The sequence below is a fragment of the Heteronotia binoei genome, chromosome 11, assembly GCF_032191835.1.
Source record: "Heteronotia binoei isolate CCM8104 ecotype False Entrance Well chromosome 11, APGP_CSIRO_Hbin_v1, whole genome shotgun sequence".
Lineage (NCBI taxonomy): Eukaryota > Metazoa > Chordata > Lepidosauria > Squamata > Gekkonidae > Heteronotia > Heteronotia binoei.
In genome coordinates, this window is record NC_083233.1 from 14150039 (window position 1) to 14163054 (window position 13016).

Below are 13016 nucleotides of genomic sequence, written 5' to 3' on the forward strand. Positions count from 1 at the left end.
GCACTCAAGTTGTGAGCCTACTGCATCAATTATTGTGCGCTGGGACCATCCTTCCTGAGCTAAGACAACGATCTGTGAGCTGGAAGCTAAAAATATGTGAGCTCATGCTAACTCAGCTTGGAGGGAACACTGGTCATAACCTGCTGAACTGTGCAAGCAGAAATTAGAAAATGCTCCATGTTGGACAGAAAACGTTTGTCCTCCATCCCCTTCATCCATACAAAGGCACATTGTAAAAGGCTAGTTGACTTGCTGTCATGTAGTATATTTCAGGTAACTCTTGAATCAGTGACTTAGACTGCAGTTGGCACTAGCAGGAGATCGCCTGCTCTGAAACCTTGCACCTGGGAGCATGTGGGAGTCGGTGTCACATTCTGTGCTCCTCATAAATCCCTCTCCTGACGCAGAACGTTTAGTTCTGCAGAAGAACCAGCAGAGATTATTGATGATGCTGTTATGTATACTGCAGTGATGCTACCGGTGACATCAGTGACCTTCCCTAAATCATGAACTCTTGAGTGGTTGCAAAGCTTCTGTGGTCACAAACACTGCAGATGTTGTTGTGTCAGGAAGAAAGGATCCTGAATCCCTCAGTATTTTAAGGACTGGAGAGATCTGTGTTCATTCACTTGCTAGACTGTATAGGATAAAGATATGGTATGCTTCGTCTCCTTGATGCAAATTCTGAGTGCTTCCAAGGTGTGTTCCTCCCATCTTGAAATCTAATGCATGATTTAGTTGTTCATTCAACTTACAACTTTAAGGCCGAATATGATCATCCTTTTAGTTCTGCCATCGTTGAGCGAGGAAGGGAGTCTGATACGGGTTATTAACTGGCAAGAAAGACAACCCATCTGCACTGTTCCAATAGTCCTCACATCTCTCTATCCAGGGAACAAACACAACCTGAAGTACAAGGCATGGAAAGCCACAGGCAGGTCGTGTCTGTGTGTTTGCAGATGTATTAAAGAACATAGGCACAGAAAGGGGGGAGAAAAATCAATGTAGATATTCCTCAGCCGAGAGCAAGCTGAGGATCTTGTGCATTAGGTCCTGGAGAATACCAGAGGTCAGATTAGGTCCAGCTGTGACAAGCCTTTCTCCATTTTCCCAAACCCCTGTGTGCCATGATGGGTAGGCAAGAGAGAAGTAGTCTAAGCCATGGAGCATCTCTCAAAGACCATCAGTGACCTGAGAGAATTCTCCTGTTTCACAGTTTCAGATGTTTTTTGTGTTGAATAATCTCATTTGTCATGTGCTTTGAACATCTTGGCAGGAAGGCACTATATAAATGCAGCCAATAAATAACGTGGAAGATGAAGGTGACCTGCATTTGAGTCATCATTTGGGAGGGAACTGACATGTTCTTCTCTTAAGCAGTCCAGCTTCTGAGGAAGATCAGAGGCTTTTCTTTCCAGTCTTACCTGATGCCAGGGACCTGATATACATGTGACTGGAGAGGTGAAAGAACTCACCTTGTAGGAGTCTGCACATATCGTCTCTTGTTGGAGCTGGGCTTGCCCACCCATGCAAAGCAGCTGACTGCACACAGCTGGCATATACCAGTACCAGTTGGTGGTGTGCTAACCAAGGACATGTAACTGCTTTGAACAGATGGCAGCTAAGTTTATATGAGACACCGGACTGAGTACAAAGTCACACTGCTCAGTGCTTTTTGTGAGAACATAAGAAAAGCCATGTTGGATCAGGCCAATGGCCTATCCAGTCAAACACTCCGTGTCACTCAGTGGCCAAAAAACCCAGGCACAATCAGGAGGTCCATCAGTGGAGCCAGGACACTTAGAAACCCTCCCATTGTGCCCCCCCCCAAGTACCAAGAATACAGAGCATCACTGCCCTAGACAGAGAGTTCAACAATACACTGGGGCTTATAGCCACTGATGGACCTCTGCGCCATACGTTTATCCAATCCCCTCTTGTAGCTGTCTATGCTTGCCGCCACCACTACCTCCTGTGGCAGTGAATTCCATGTGTTAATCACCCTTTGGGTGAAGAAGTACTTCCTTTTATCAGTTCTGACCCAAATGCTCAGCAATTTCAATGAATGTCCATGAGTTGTGGTATTGTGAGAAAGGAAGAAAAGTACTTCTTTCTTTACCTTCTCTTATCCTACTCATAATCTTGTAAACGTCTATCATGTCACCCCTCAGTCGACATTTCTTCAAGCTAAAGAGCCCCAAGCGTTTTAACCTTTCTTCATAGGGAAAGTATTCCAACCCTTTAATCATTCTAGTTGCCCTTTTCTGCACTTTTTCCAATGCTATGATATCTTTTTTGAGGTGCGGTGACCAGAATTGTACACAGTATTCCAAATGAGGCCACACCATCAATTTATACAGAGGTATTATGATACTGGCTGATTTGTTCTCTTTTCCCTTTCTAATAATTCCTAGCATAGCGTTGGCCTTTTTTATTGCAGTCGCACACTGTCTTGACATTTTCAGTGAGTTATCTACCATGACCTCAAGATCTCTTGGTCAGTCTCCGCTAGGTCACATCCCATCAACTTGTATTTGTAGCTGGGATTCTTGGCCCCAATGTGCATTACTTTGCACTTAGCCACATTGAACCTCATTTGCCACATTGACGCCCACTCGCTCAGCCTCGACAGATCCCTTTGGAGTGCCTCACAATCCTCTCTGGTTCTCACCACCCTGAACAATTTAGCGTCATCCGCAAACTTAGCCACTTCACTGCTTACTCCCAACTCCAAATCATTAATGAACAAGTTAAAAAGCATCGGACCCAGTACTGAGTCCTGTGGTACCCCACTTCTTACCGTCCTCCACTGCGAAAATTGCCCATTTATACTCGCTCTCTGTTTCCTATTAATTAGTTTTTGATCCACAAGGGGACTTGTTTTTTTTACCCCATGTCCCATCAGCATTGTATTTTAAGTCAGACCAAAGTTGTTCTGGTTTGTCACATCCCCCCCACCCCCGTTGTCCCACATGTGTGAGAGAAAGGAAAGGCCTGTAACTGTTCTCCCTTCAGGTGTTCTTTCTGCATGGGAGGGGGATAAAAAACAGCTAAAGGGAACATATGCTGGGATTCAGATATAGGAGTAGTCACATATTCATTTTTGCATGCGTCTTAATTTTACTTCTGATCTCTCTCCAGTGTACGACCATGTTTTATAGTAGCCTTATGAAGAAAACAGGACAAGGAGATAACGGCTTGTTGAAGGCTTTCCCACAGAGCTTGGCTTTGAAAGGCCCAACGACACGGTGGTGGCAGGATAGAGAAGGGAAACAGCTGTGCACTCACCTCTTTCCCTGCCTGCTACTTCTCCATTCTGAGTTGCTTCACTGCGCATCCATTTTTCTCTGCCTACTTAGTGTTTCTCCCTCCAATTATTGCTTCACTGGTTTTATTAAGAAACACTGCACTTAATGAGTTGATACAGCCAGCTTTTTCGCTCCATCTCAGCCAGTTCCCCTCCTTATTACAGCCACATGGTTTTTGCCCTTGCAGCTCCCATGATCCCAGACATAGCCTTTTTCTTGGTCAAAGGGGGAACATTTCCTCTTTTTTTTAGCAGTGAGAAAACCAGTTGGATCCAGCCTTTTATCATGTTATAGGCTCAAAGAATCAATGGGGCATCACCAAAATAGAATATTTGTTGCTCTTAACTCAAAATATTTTGCCTCTAAAAATATTTGTAACATTTATTTATTTAAAACATTTATATTGATAAACTGGAGAGCCAGTTTGGTGCAGTGCTTAAGTGCGCGGACTCTTATCTGGGAGAAGCGGGTTTGATTCCCTGCTCCTCCACCTGCAGCTGCTGGAATGGCCTTGGGTCAGCCATAGCTTTCTTAGAGTTGTCTTTGAAAGGGCAGCTTCTGGGGGAGCTGTCTCGGCCCCACCTACCTCACAGGGTGTCTGTTGCGGGGGAGGAAGGGAAAGGAGATTGTAAGCCGCTCTGAGATTCAGAGTGAAGGGCGGAGTATAAATCCAATATCATCATCTTTTCTAGGTGATAGCATTTATTGTATATGGCCAAAGACTGTTACAGTCAGTCACAAAGAACATAAAACATCAATCACAAATAACATCACAGCTTTTTCTAAAGGATGTTTAAGGTGACGAACAGCATGAAAAATACAATGAAGGACCCTCCTCTCATAGGCATCTGTCTACCATTTTTGCAGTCTACAGCTTGCCACCTGTTATTTTTGTTCTTTCATGTTGTAATGAGACCCTGTGCTGACATCCTGTGGAATGGGACCCCTGCTGAGGTGAGGGGTGGGTGGGCTTGCCAACCTTGAGGTGGGGGAGTTTGGAATTCTCACAGAATTGCAGCTGATCAAGAATTGCAGCGATATAAATTAGTTCTGGGGCAGCTTCAGTGGGTGGACTCCGTGGCAGTAAATTCCTGCCGAGGCCACTTCTGCTCCCAAACTCCACCCTCCCCAGGCTCTACCCCCAAATCTTCAAGAATCTCCAAGCGCTGACAACTGTAGAGGCTGGTGGCATCTCTAAAGGTATTTTGGAAGGATTTCAAGGCTACCACATTTGCTAACACTTTTAATGGTGTGTAGCTTGTAGTACTGCAGTCCGAGCTCTCTGCTCACAACTTGAGTTCGATCCCGGCAGAAGCTGGGTTCAGGTAGCCGGCTCGAGGTTGACTCAGCCTTCCATCCTTCCAAGGTCGGTAAAATGAGTACCCAGCTTGCTGGAGGGAAAGTGTAGATAACTGGGGAAGGCAACGGCAAACCACCCCGTAAAAAGTCTGCTGTTAAAATGTCATGATGCGACTTCACTCCAGAGTCAGAAACAACAGGTGCTTGCACAGGGGACTACTTTTTTTTTTTTTTTTAAAGCTCGCCAGCATTTTTTGAGGGAAGCGGGTTAGGTGGATCTTTATTGTTTTCTGTGTTTTATATTTGAATTTCTAAGATGCTTTGAGCCATGATAGTTGGAGTGTAAATATTTTAATGGATTTAATATAACAAAAATAACCCAGTACTAAAAACCAACAGCTGATTACATACTAACCAGAATTACACTAACATGAATGGCTTGCAGGATCTACAACTTTGTCGAGGCAACATCCAAGTTCTAGTTGTATTTTCAAGTGCAAAAATCTATTTTTAGGGAAAGTGCTTGTGGGTGAGATTTGGTAGAGATGTTGATTTCATTGGAGCAAGTGACTTTTCCTTTAATTGGGCCTGTTGTTCCTTTCCCTAGACAGCTGGAGTTGTTCCGTGCATGTGAGATTGTCAACTAAAAATGGGCTGCAGGTTAGGATTTGTATAACTTTGTTCTGATGCACTCTGAGGTATATATTCCCAGAAGTTTGTCGCTTCTGCAGAAGAGCCCTTTTTGAAAGTCAGAAACTTCTGCCAGCCAGTGTACCAGCTTGTGGATGTGGGAACTAGTTTCTGGTCCACCTCAGAGAAGAAGAGGAGATTGACTTTATACCCCACCTTTCACTTGGAGTCTCAAAGTGGTTTATAATCTCCTTCCCCTCCCCCTCCCCACAACTGATACCCTATGAAGTAGGTGGAGCTGAGAGAGCTCTGACAGAAACCACTCTTGAGAGGTACACCTCTGCGAGAACTTGTGACTGACTCAAGGTCACATCAGCAGGTACATATGGAGGAGTGGGGGAATCAAACACGTTTTCCCAGACTAGAAGATGATGATGATATTGGATTTATATCCCGCCCTCCACTCCAAATCTCAGAGTCTCAGAGCAGCTCACAATCTCTTTTATCTTCCTCCCCCACAACAGACACCTTGTGAGGTAGGTGGGGCTGAGAGGACTCTCCTAGCAGCTGCCCTTTCAAGGACAACTCCTACGAGAGCTCTGGCTGACCCAAGGCCATTCCAGCAGCGTCAAGTGGAGAAGTGGGGAATCAAACCCGGTTCTCCCAGATAAGAGTCCTCACACTTAACCACTACACCAAACTGACTTGAGTCCACTCTCCTAACCACTACACCAAACTGGCTCTCAGTGCAAAGCAGATGCTGACACACAGCTCTTGAATTCAGAAGGTGCCAGATACGACCATTCTTCGTAGCTTGCAGCATCAGGGTCAGAGACTGAACTTCTAGGGTTTGCATGGTTGGCCACAACCAAATGGCGTTTTTCTAAATCTGTACTGCTGGCCAGTTGGTGGCATTCTGTAATGAATTTAAGAAACTCTGCACGTGTTTGTAGGTTTTCCCCTTAAAAACTGAGCCCTGCTCTGGGGTCCGTCTCTTCTGAGTGCCGGGTTGTCCTCTGCTGGGAACACAGCTTCATTTGGTAGTGGCCCCATAGGTTTGCATGTCTCCTCTCATTTGTCTCTCTAAGATTAGCAGAGAAGTTAGGAATTCTGCCATGCTTTTAGGAGCTTTAATGTGCTGTCTCTGTTCTGATTTGCTGCTTTGCTTTTAAGAGGTTCTAATTCTTCATAGTTGTTTTGACTGCTTTGGCAGTATTTAAAGTGGAAAAGGTGGTATAGACATAGAGTAAACAAAAGTTTAGCCCCACCCCAGGTTAGCATGGTTAAAAGCTAGTCTTCATATTCACTCACCGTTCTGATCAACAAGAGGTTTTCTTGAAGCTTTTGAAACTGGTTCTCCTGAATTCATAGGAAAGGCTGTTGCTCAGTGGAATAGCATCTGCTTTGCATGCAGAAGGTCCCTGGTTCAATCCCCAGCATCTCCAGTTAAAGGGATCACTTGGTAGGTGATGTGAAAGACCTCTGAGTGAGATCCCGGAGAGCTGCTGCCATTCTGAGTAGACACACACATGAAACTTACACCATATGAGACCAGTGGTGTATTAGACTAGCAGCAGCTCTCCAGGGTCTCGGGTGTAGATCTTTCACATCACCTACTGCCTGGTCCTTTCAGCTGGAGTTTCTGGGGATTGAACCTGGGACCTTCTGCATGCCAAACAGATACTTTACCACTGAACCACGGCCTCTCCCCCAAGACTGAGCTTTGATGGGCCAGCAGTCTGATTCGGTATAAAGCAGTTTCATGTGTGACACTATGGCATTTGCAGAATCTGCAACCAGAGCAAGCTATTTATTTCTCTGATGTATCTAAGTTCTAGCTGCGTTCTTCAGTGCAAAGTCTAATTTTAGGAAAACACATTGAGAGTGAGAGGGAGAGCAGTTTGCTGCAACATTAAGGTGTAAGATGCAGGACAGCAGAAATTCCATTGAGTGCTTGGCAGTCGCTATTCGTCTTTTGGAACTTCTCCATACCCAGCATTGGTCAGCTAGACTTCTGAGACTGCAACTTCGCTCAGGAAACATTCTCATTCTTCTTCTTCCCACAGGGATAAAAGCCAAGTTTAAGAATGCTGGAACGCCTTTCTCTTCCTCTGTAGACAGATGGCTTTCTTAGCTCATGGGCTTTTTTTTTCAAGCAGAGATTGCCAGGTTCTATAGAGAATAGCGCCGTATATCTTTGCTTTTGTGGTTCACTAATGGAGAGAGCCCAAGATTGGTAGGGAGAGAATTGCTATGATAAAAGTTGTAAAGATTTTTCTTGACATTCTCAACAAGGAAAATTAGTGCCTTTGTAGCATTATTTTAACCTTTCGAGCCACTTTCAGTGACTTGAGGTTATTTTAAACTGCACAGAACAAATTGTGAAGTTTGGTTTGATAAACTTTTTTGTCCCCCTTCCCCCAATTTTTGCTGTCCCCCCCCCACCAATGATGCAATTTAAAGGAACAAAATGTTTTCAGGAGCCACATTTTTGGGGGGTAAATCCAGGTGTTTTTGCTTATTAGTGCACAGAGTCGAGCTTTAAAGAAATCTTTGAATGAGCATTCAGATGCACATCAGGTAAGCAGTGGGGCTGAAGAACAGTGTGTGTAAAAAAAAAGTTGTAGTAGCAAATCAAGGATAAAATGTCTGTCTGCACACACACACACACACACACACAATAAAACCGTGTCAAGTGTGGTTTTGTGGAACTTGCACTCTTTGAAACACTGCTTAAAAATACAATCCGGCATTCTGAAAATTTGTCATGGCACTAATTCTTTAACTGGAAAAGCTGTCCCCCTTGTGAGAACTTTCTGTTTGAAAATAGTTGAAGGGGACAAATATTTTTTCCTTCAATAAAGTTTTCTGTGTCTCAAACTTTTTTCATGGATTTCAAGAGAAATGTCAATTTTATTATATTCGGTTCCCTTTCACAGCAGTTTATGACATACATGGATATAGTCCTAAATCAGAGATGGAGTCACACAATGCTTCTCTGATCACCTTAATATTGCAAGCCTTATAATGTGGCTACAGCATTCAACACTGCCAGTTTGACAGAAACCACTCAAAGTAAGATGAGATGGGGCTAAATTCAATTGTAACACCAAGCCATGGTTTGGCATCTCACAAATGAGTCTTCAAAGAGCCTAGGGCTCCCTGGCACAATCTTTCTTATCCTTGCATGGTCATTTCTGAAGTTTTGGCAAACCGTAGTTTGCTGTTGCATCTGATCCCCACAAGCTATGGGTTGCACTAGCAAATGAAGGTTCCAAATAAATGCTTGTTTCAAGAGCAGGCTGTAGTTTGCAGATTCAGATGTAGCAGCAAACAGTGATGTGTCAGAAATCTGGAAATTACTAACCAGATAACAGTGCATGAGCAAAAGAGAGAGTGCAGAGGAGGAAGGATCAAGGGAGTCCTAGGATCCTTGCAAGGTATGAAACAACAGGTTGACATTACTTCTGAGCGTAGCCTGGGTGTTAATAGAGAGGAAGGAGGTGGCTGGAAAACACTGGAAGGTTGTCACAACCAAGAATTTGGGTGCATGGACCCAGGGGCACCTAGCATCTTCAAAACCCTCTCCCCTTGTTTCGTGCCCCGGTGAATTAGAAAACTGTTGAAGAGTTCAGTATCGGAAATGGCCGAGTCTTTTCTAAAAATGGCATTTTAATAGCTCTGCAGTTGTTTATGCCACGAGGCTCTTTTGCTGTGCATATCTTTTTGTATGTTGCTATGGAATCTCACAGGAAACAACTCGGGGTGCAGTCCACAACCCATTGAATTTTACGATGAAACACCCATTGATTTTAATGACTCTGAAAGGCACTGTAAAGCCGCAGTCAACAAACATGTCAACATGAAACGCATCGTAACAGGATTCCATGAGTAGCAATTTCAGGATTCCGACCCGTGATCTGTGCTTTCCCTCCTGAACATCTGGCCTTTAATGTGTGTGTTTGGTTGGCGTGTCCTGCAGAATTTGGTCATTTGTTGTTGTTTTTACCTTGTTGCCCAGGAACTTCAGAGACGCTGCAATACACTCATCTCTCTTATTGAAAAAGAAAATATGGAGATTGAGGAAAAAGAGAAAGCTGAGAAGAAGAAACGGGGAACGAAAACTCCAGCGGTAATTAGTAGCTTACGTCCGCGGGAAAAGCAGTGCGCGAGTTCCAACATTAAGTTATTTCTGAAAAGTCTTGGTGTTGCTGTAAAGCCAATCCCCACGGGTGGCCTCTTTTCCTCTTGTCAGGAGTCCAGCCGTTGGGACAGGCACCCGCGCTGCTTTCAGGCAGCAGCTGGAAAGAGAAGAGCAAAAAGAGAAGTGTGGATGGAGGCACATCTGCGGGGAGGGGGGGGATGATGCAGTGGGCGTTTGCAGGCCACAGAGAGGTGGCAGTGTTGGGAGCTTCACTGTGGGCTTGGTCCACCCCCCTCCGCTGTTCGTGGCCTGTCAGAAGAATCTTATGTTTTATTGGGGAAGAAAACACCATTTCTCTTTCTCCTGCTGCTTGGCTGCAGCCTTCCCTTCTGCACTGAGATAGCTTTAGGCAGGTATCATAGAATTATAGAGTTGGAAGGAACCTCCAGGGTCATCTAGTTTAACCCCCAACGAGGTAGCCTCATTGGTCCTCAGGAGAAGAGCAAGATTCGAGTCCAGACGCATCTTAAAAACCAACAAAATTTCCAGGGTATAAGCTTTCCACTGTCAAAGGTCCCCTTTTTTCAGATACTGACGAGGGTAACTTTTACTCTCAGTCTTATACCCCAGAAATTTCATTGGTCTTTAAGGTGCTACTGGACTCAGATCTTGTCCTTCTGCATTGAATCATATTCTACCCCACCCTTCAGCTTCTGTCTTGGATGCACCAGAATAAGATGGGGGAACTGGCTGTTGTGTCCAGGTAGACATTCTGCAGGATACTGGTTTACCATAATAGCAGGTTATTGGCAAAGTGAACGCTTGTGGGTCAGCCTTTTGTGCCCCTTTCTAACCAAGCCATGGACTGGGCTAGGAAAGGACTCTTCTTCCAAGAGTCTCTGATGTCCAGAGACTGAATAGTTGATGGGCTGCTCTTGGTTGTGATCAAGAATTCAAGAAATGTCACTTTACAAGAACAGGAGTTTCTCTGATACAGCATCGCCTCTAAGAACAACGATGACCTACCTTTGGTCTGTGTTTCCTAGCAGCCACAAAGTCCAGTTATTGAGACCTTCAAACAGCAGTGGTACTGTCTCATTGATCAAGTGGTGAGTGCAGAATCCCGTGTGCGATCTTTGATATTTGCTGGCTATGGAAACCATAACTTAATACGGGAATCGCCTCCTTTCGACAATAGCCACAGGGAAAGACGAACATTGCAAGGACTGTGTTCGGAAACATCAGAGAGGGCAGGAAAAGCTCCTGGCCAGCGCGCAGTCTCTGTATGGCTCCCTGAGCATCCTCCGCCCGGCCCACGTGGAAAAAACTGGGCCACAGGGGGGGGGGGCGGGGGGGAGTTTGGGAAACTCTGCTCTAGACCATCACTGAGGACTGTCTCCTGGTTTGCTGCCTGGAGCCTTGGTCCAGGATGTGCTTTCTTTACAACACAGCCCTACAACACGGCCTCCCCCCCCCCCCCATTCCATCCCAGCACTACAAGATCTGCGGGACCTAGACAGTAGGTCACGTCTGTGCGGCAGAATCTGCCATCTTAGTCTTTGTAATTTTAGATTTTATATATTTTAAATTGGTCTTTTACTGTTTTTACTGTTGACTGTTTTTATGATGTAACCTGCCCTGAGCCTGTTCTACGGGAAGGGCAGACTATAAATCGAATTAAATGAATGAATGAATGAGATCCCAGCTCTGCTCATTCGGTTTTTAAGTAGAGAGCCTTATGCTGATTTTGGAGACAGTGCCAAGGGTGTCCACACCCAGCTGTTCCCCCCCCCCCCTAACTGGAATAAAAGCTTCAAAGTTGCTGAAGCAGCAGCAAAATATATAAATGAAAAATCTTGTGATGTCAGGACCTTTTTCTGTGATTGGCTCCAAATCCCCAATCGGATTGTCTTTTACCCTTTGTGTATGTTCATGAACAGATGACATAATTGTCATGGCACTTAGCGTTTATATAGCACTTCATATTCTGGTGAGCTTTGAGTCTGGGAGTCTTTACAGTCCGGAGATAGTGCGAGCCCTGCGGGACTTGAACCAATTCCGCAGGGCTTGCAAAACATGTCTCTTTCAGCTGGCCTTTGAGATGGAACCCGACTAATTTGATGAATGGACAACTAGTCATCTTGTGGATATCACGACTACAGCATTTAGCACCTATTTTATTATATATTTAACTTTTAAATAATTTTACTGTAATTGATATTTAAAATTGTTTATGTTGTTTATGATTCATGGGATTCCCATGCCTGTCAGCCGCCCTGAGCCCGCCTCGGCGGGGAGGGCGGGATATAAAAATAAAATATTATTATTATTATTATTATTATTATTACACAACAACACTGTTGTAAGGCAGGCCGCAGCTGTTACACCTGCATTGCAGGTTGCAAATTGGAGGGTGCGATAGGGGTGGGAGGAATGGCTTGTGTAAGGCCAGCTAATGAACCAGGGACTTCCTGATTTGTAGTCCACCTTCTTAGACATTAGGCTAAACCAGCTCTTTGTAGAGAAATGTAGAGTCCTTTGCCCCCTCCCCTCAAAAAAAAGCTGGTGCATCATGGTATATTTTGACAAGGGTTGTAAGTGACTACGGCTTTTTAAGACTGATAAAAATGAGAGCTTTTTCTTTTTGTGTCTCCCCTCCCCCTCTCCCTTTAGTCACAAAAAAGAAAAGCAGATTCTGCTGCAGAGAGCTCCGGAAAAAAGGATACTAAAAAGGTGAAAACGTAAATGAGGAAAAGCAAAACAGCCAACTGAAAACTGCCACATTTTGCTTTCTAACTGCAAATGTTATTGCCATCGTCTCTGTATTCATGGTACCTGCAAGAAGGAGGAGGGGGGAAAAAAGTATTCCATGGTTTTAATGTTTGGAAATCTGTATATTTTACAATGCCTTTCTTTACCTAATGTGTAGCTTTATATTTTATGCATTCCAATATTTTTGTGCACTTGTATTTTGTGATTTTTTCATGTCTTCAGCAAAATCTACTCAGCCCTTGTTCTTCTGACGCTTGTGCTGAGGTTTTAGCTTTTCTGTGTTTTATATGCTGCTGCTTCGACAAACAAACAAGATAATCCCCACTTCCCACCCCACCCCCTGGATTCTATAGTTGTATCGTTGTTTGCTACTTTCTATGATTGTGCAAAACCAGACTCAATTAAAAATGACTGGAGGAGAAATGCCTTTTTCATGGTTTTTTTTCCTTTTTTTAAATTTTCCAACTCAGCCCTCTTGTGGAAGAATGGTAAGATTTGTTGTACAGTGACTTAGAAAATATTTACTACTACAGTAATAGGATGCAAGAAAAAATATCTTAATTTCCTGTCCATTTTGTATATGGGTGTGTAGTCTCTCCCCACTCTTTGATCTTGCATTTGCATTCTGGAAAACATAAACTATGCTCTTAAACTGTAAGTACCAGTAATGAATATTATTAATTGTGTTTCTATCCTGATCTTCTTCGTGGTCCCTGTGCAGTCTACTCACATGGGTTTTGTGCCCTTTGCTCGAATCCAACCTCGGAGAACTCCAATAGCAACATAGCGTGTTTCTGGCAGGCTCCTCTCCTACCCTGGGGAGCAGGCTCGCAGTGCACATGCCTAGAACAGGGGAGGAGTCC

At 44.3% G+C, this 13016-nt stretch overlaps 1 protein-coding gene across 1 annotated transcript in view; it reads left to right on the plus strand.

The window, feature by feature from the left end:
* SMARCA1 (SWI/SNF related, matrix associated, actin dependent regulator of chromatin, subfamily a, member 1) overlaps positions 1 to 12231 on the plus strand; it is a 73738-nt gene extending 61507 nt beyond the window's left edge. Inside the window, exons 23-24 of the mRNA XM_060248953.1 lie at positions 9259 to 9369; positions 12055 to 12231. Coding sequence (XP_060104936.1) covers positions 9259 to 9369; positions 12055 to 12126 — 183 coding nt within the window. The 3' untranslated portion in view covers positions 12127 to 12231. The remainder of the gene's footprint in view (positions 1 to 9258; positions 9370 to 12054) is intronic.
* The last annotated feature ends 785 nt before the right edge of the window (positions 12232 to 13016 follow it).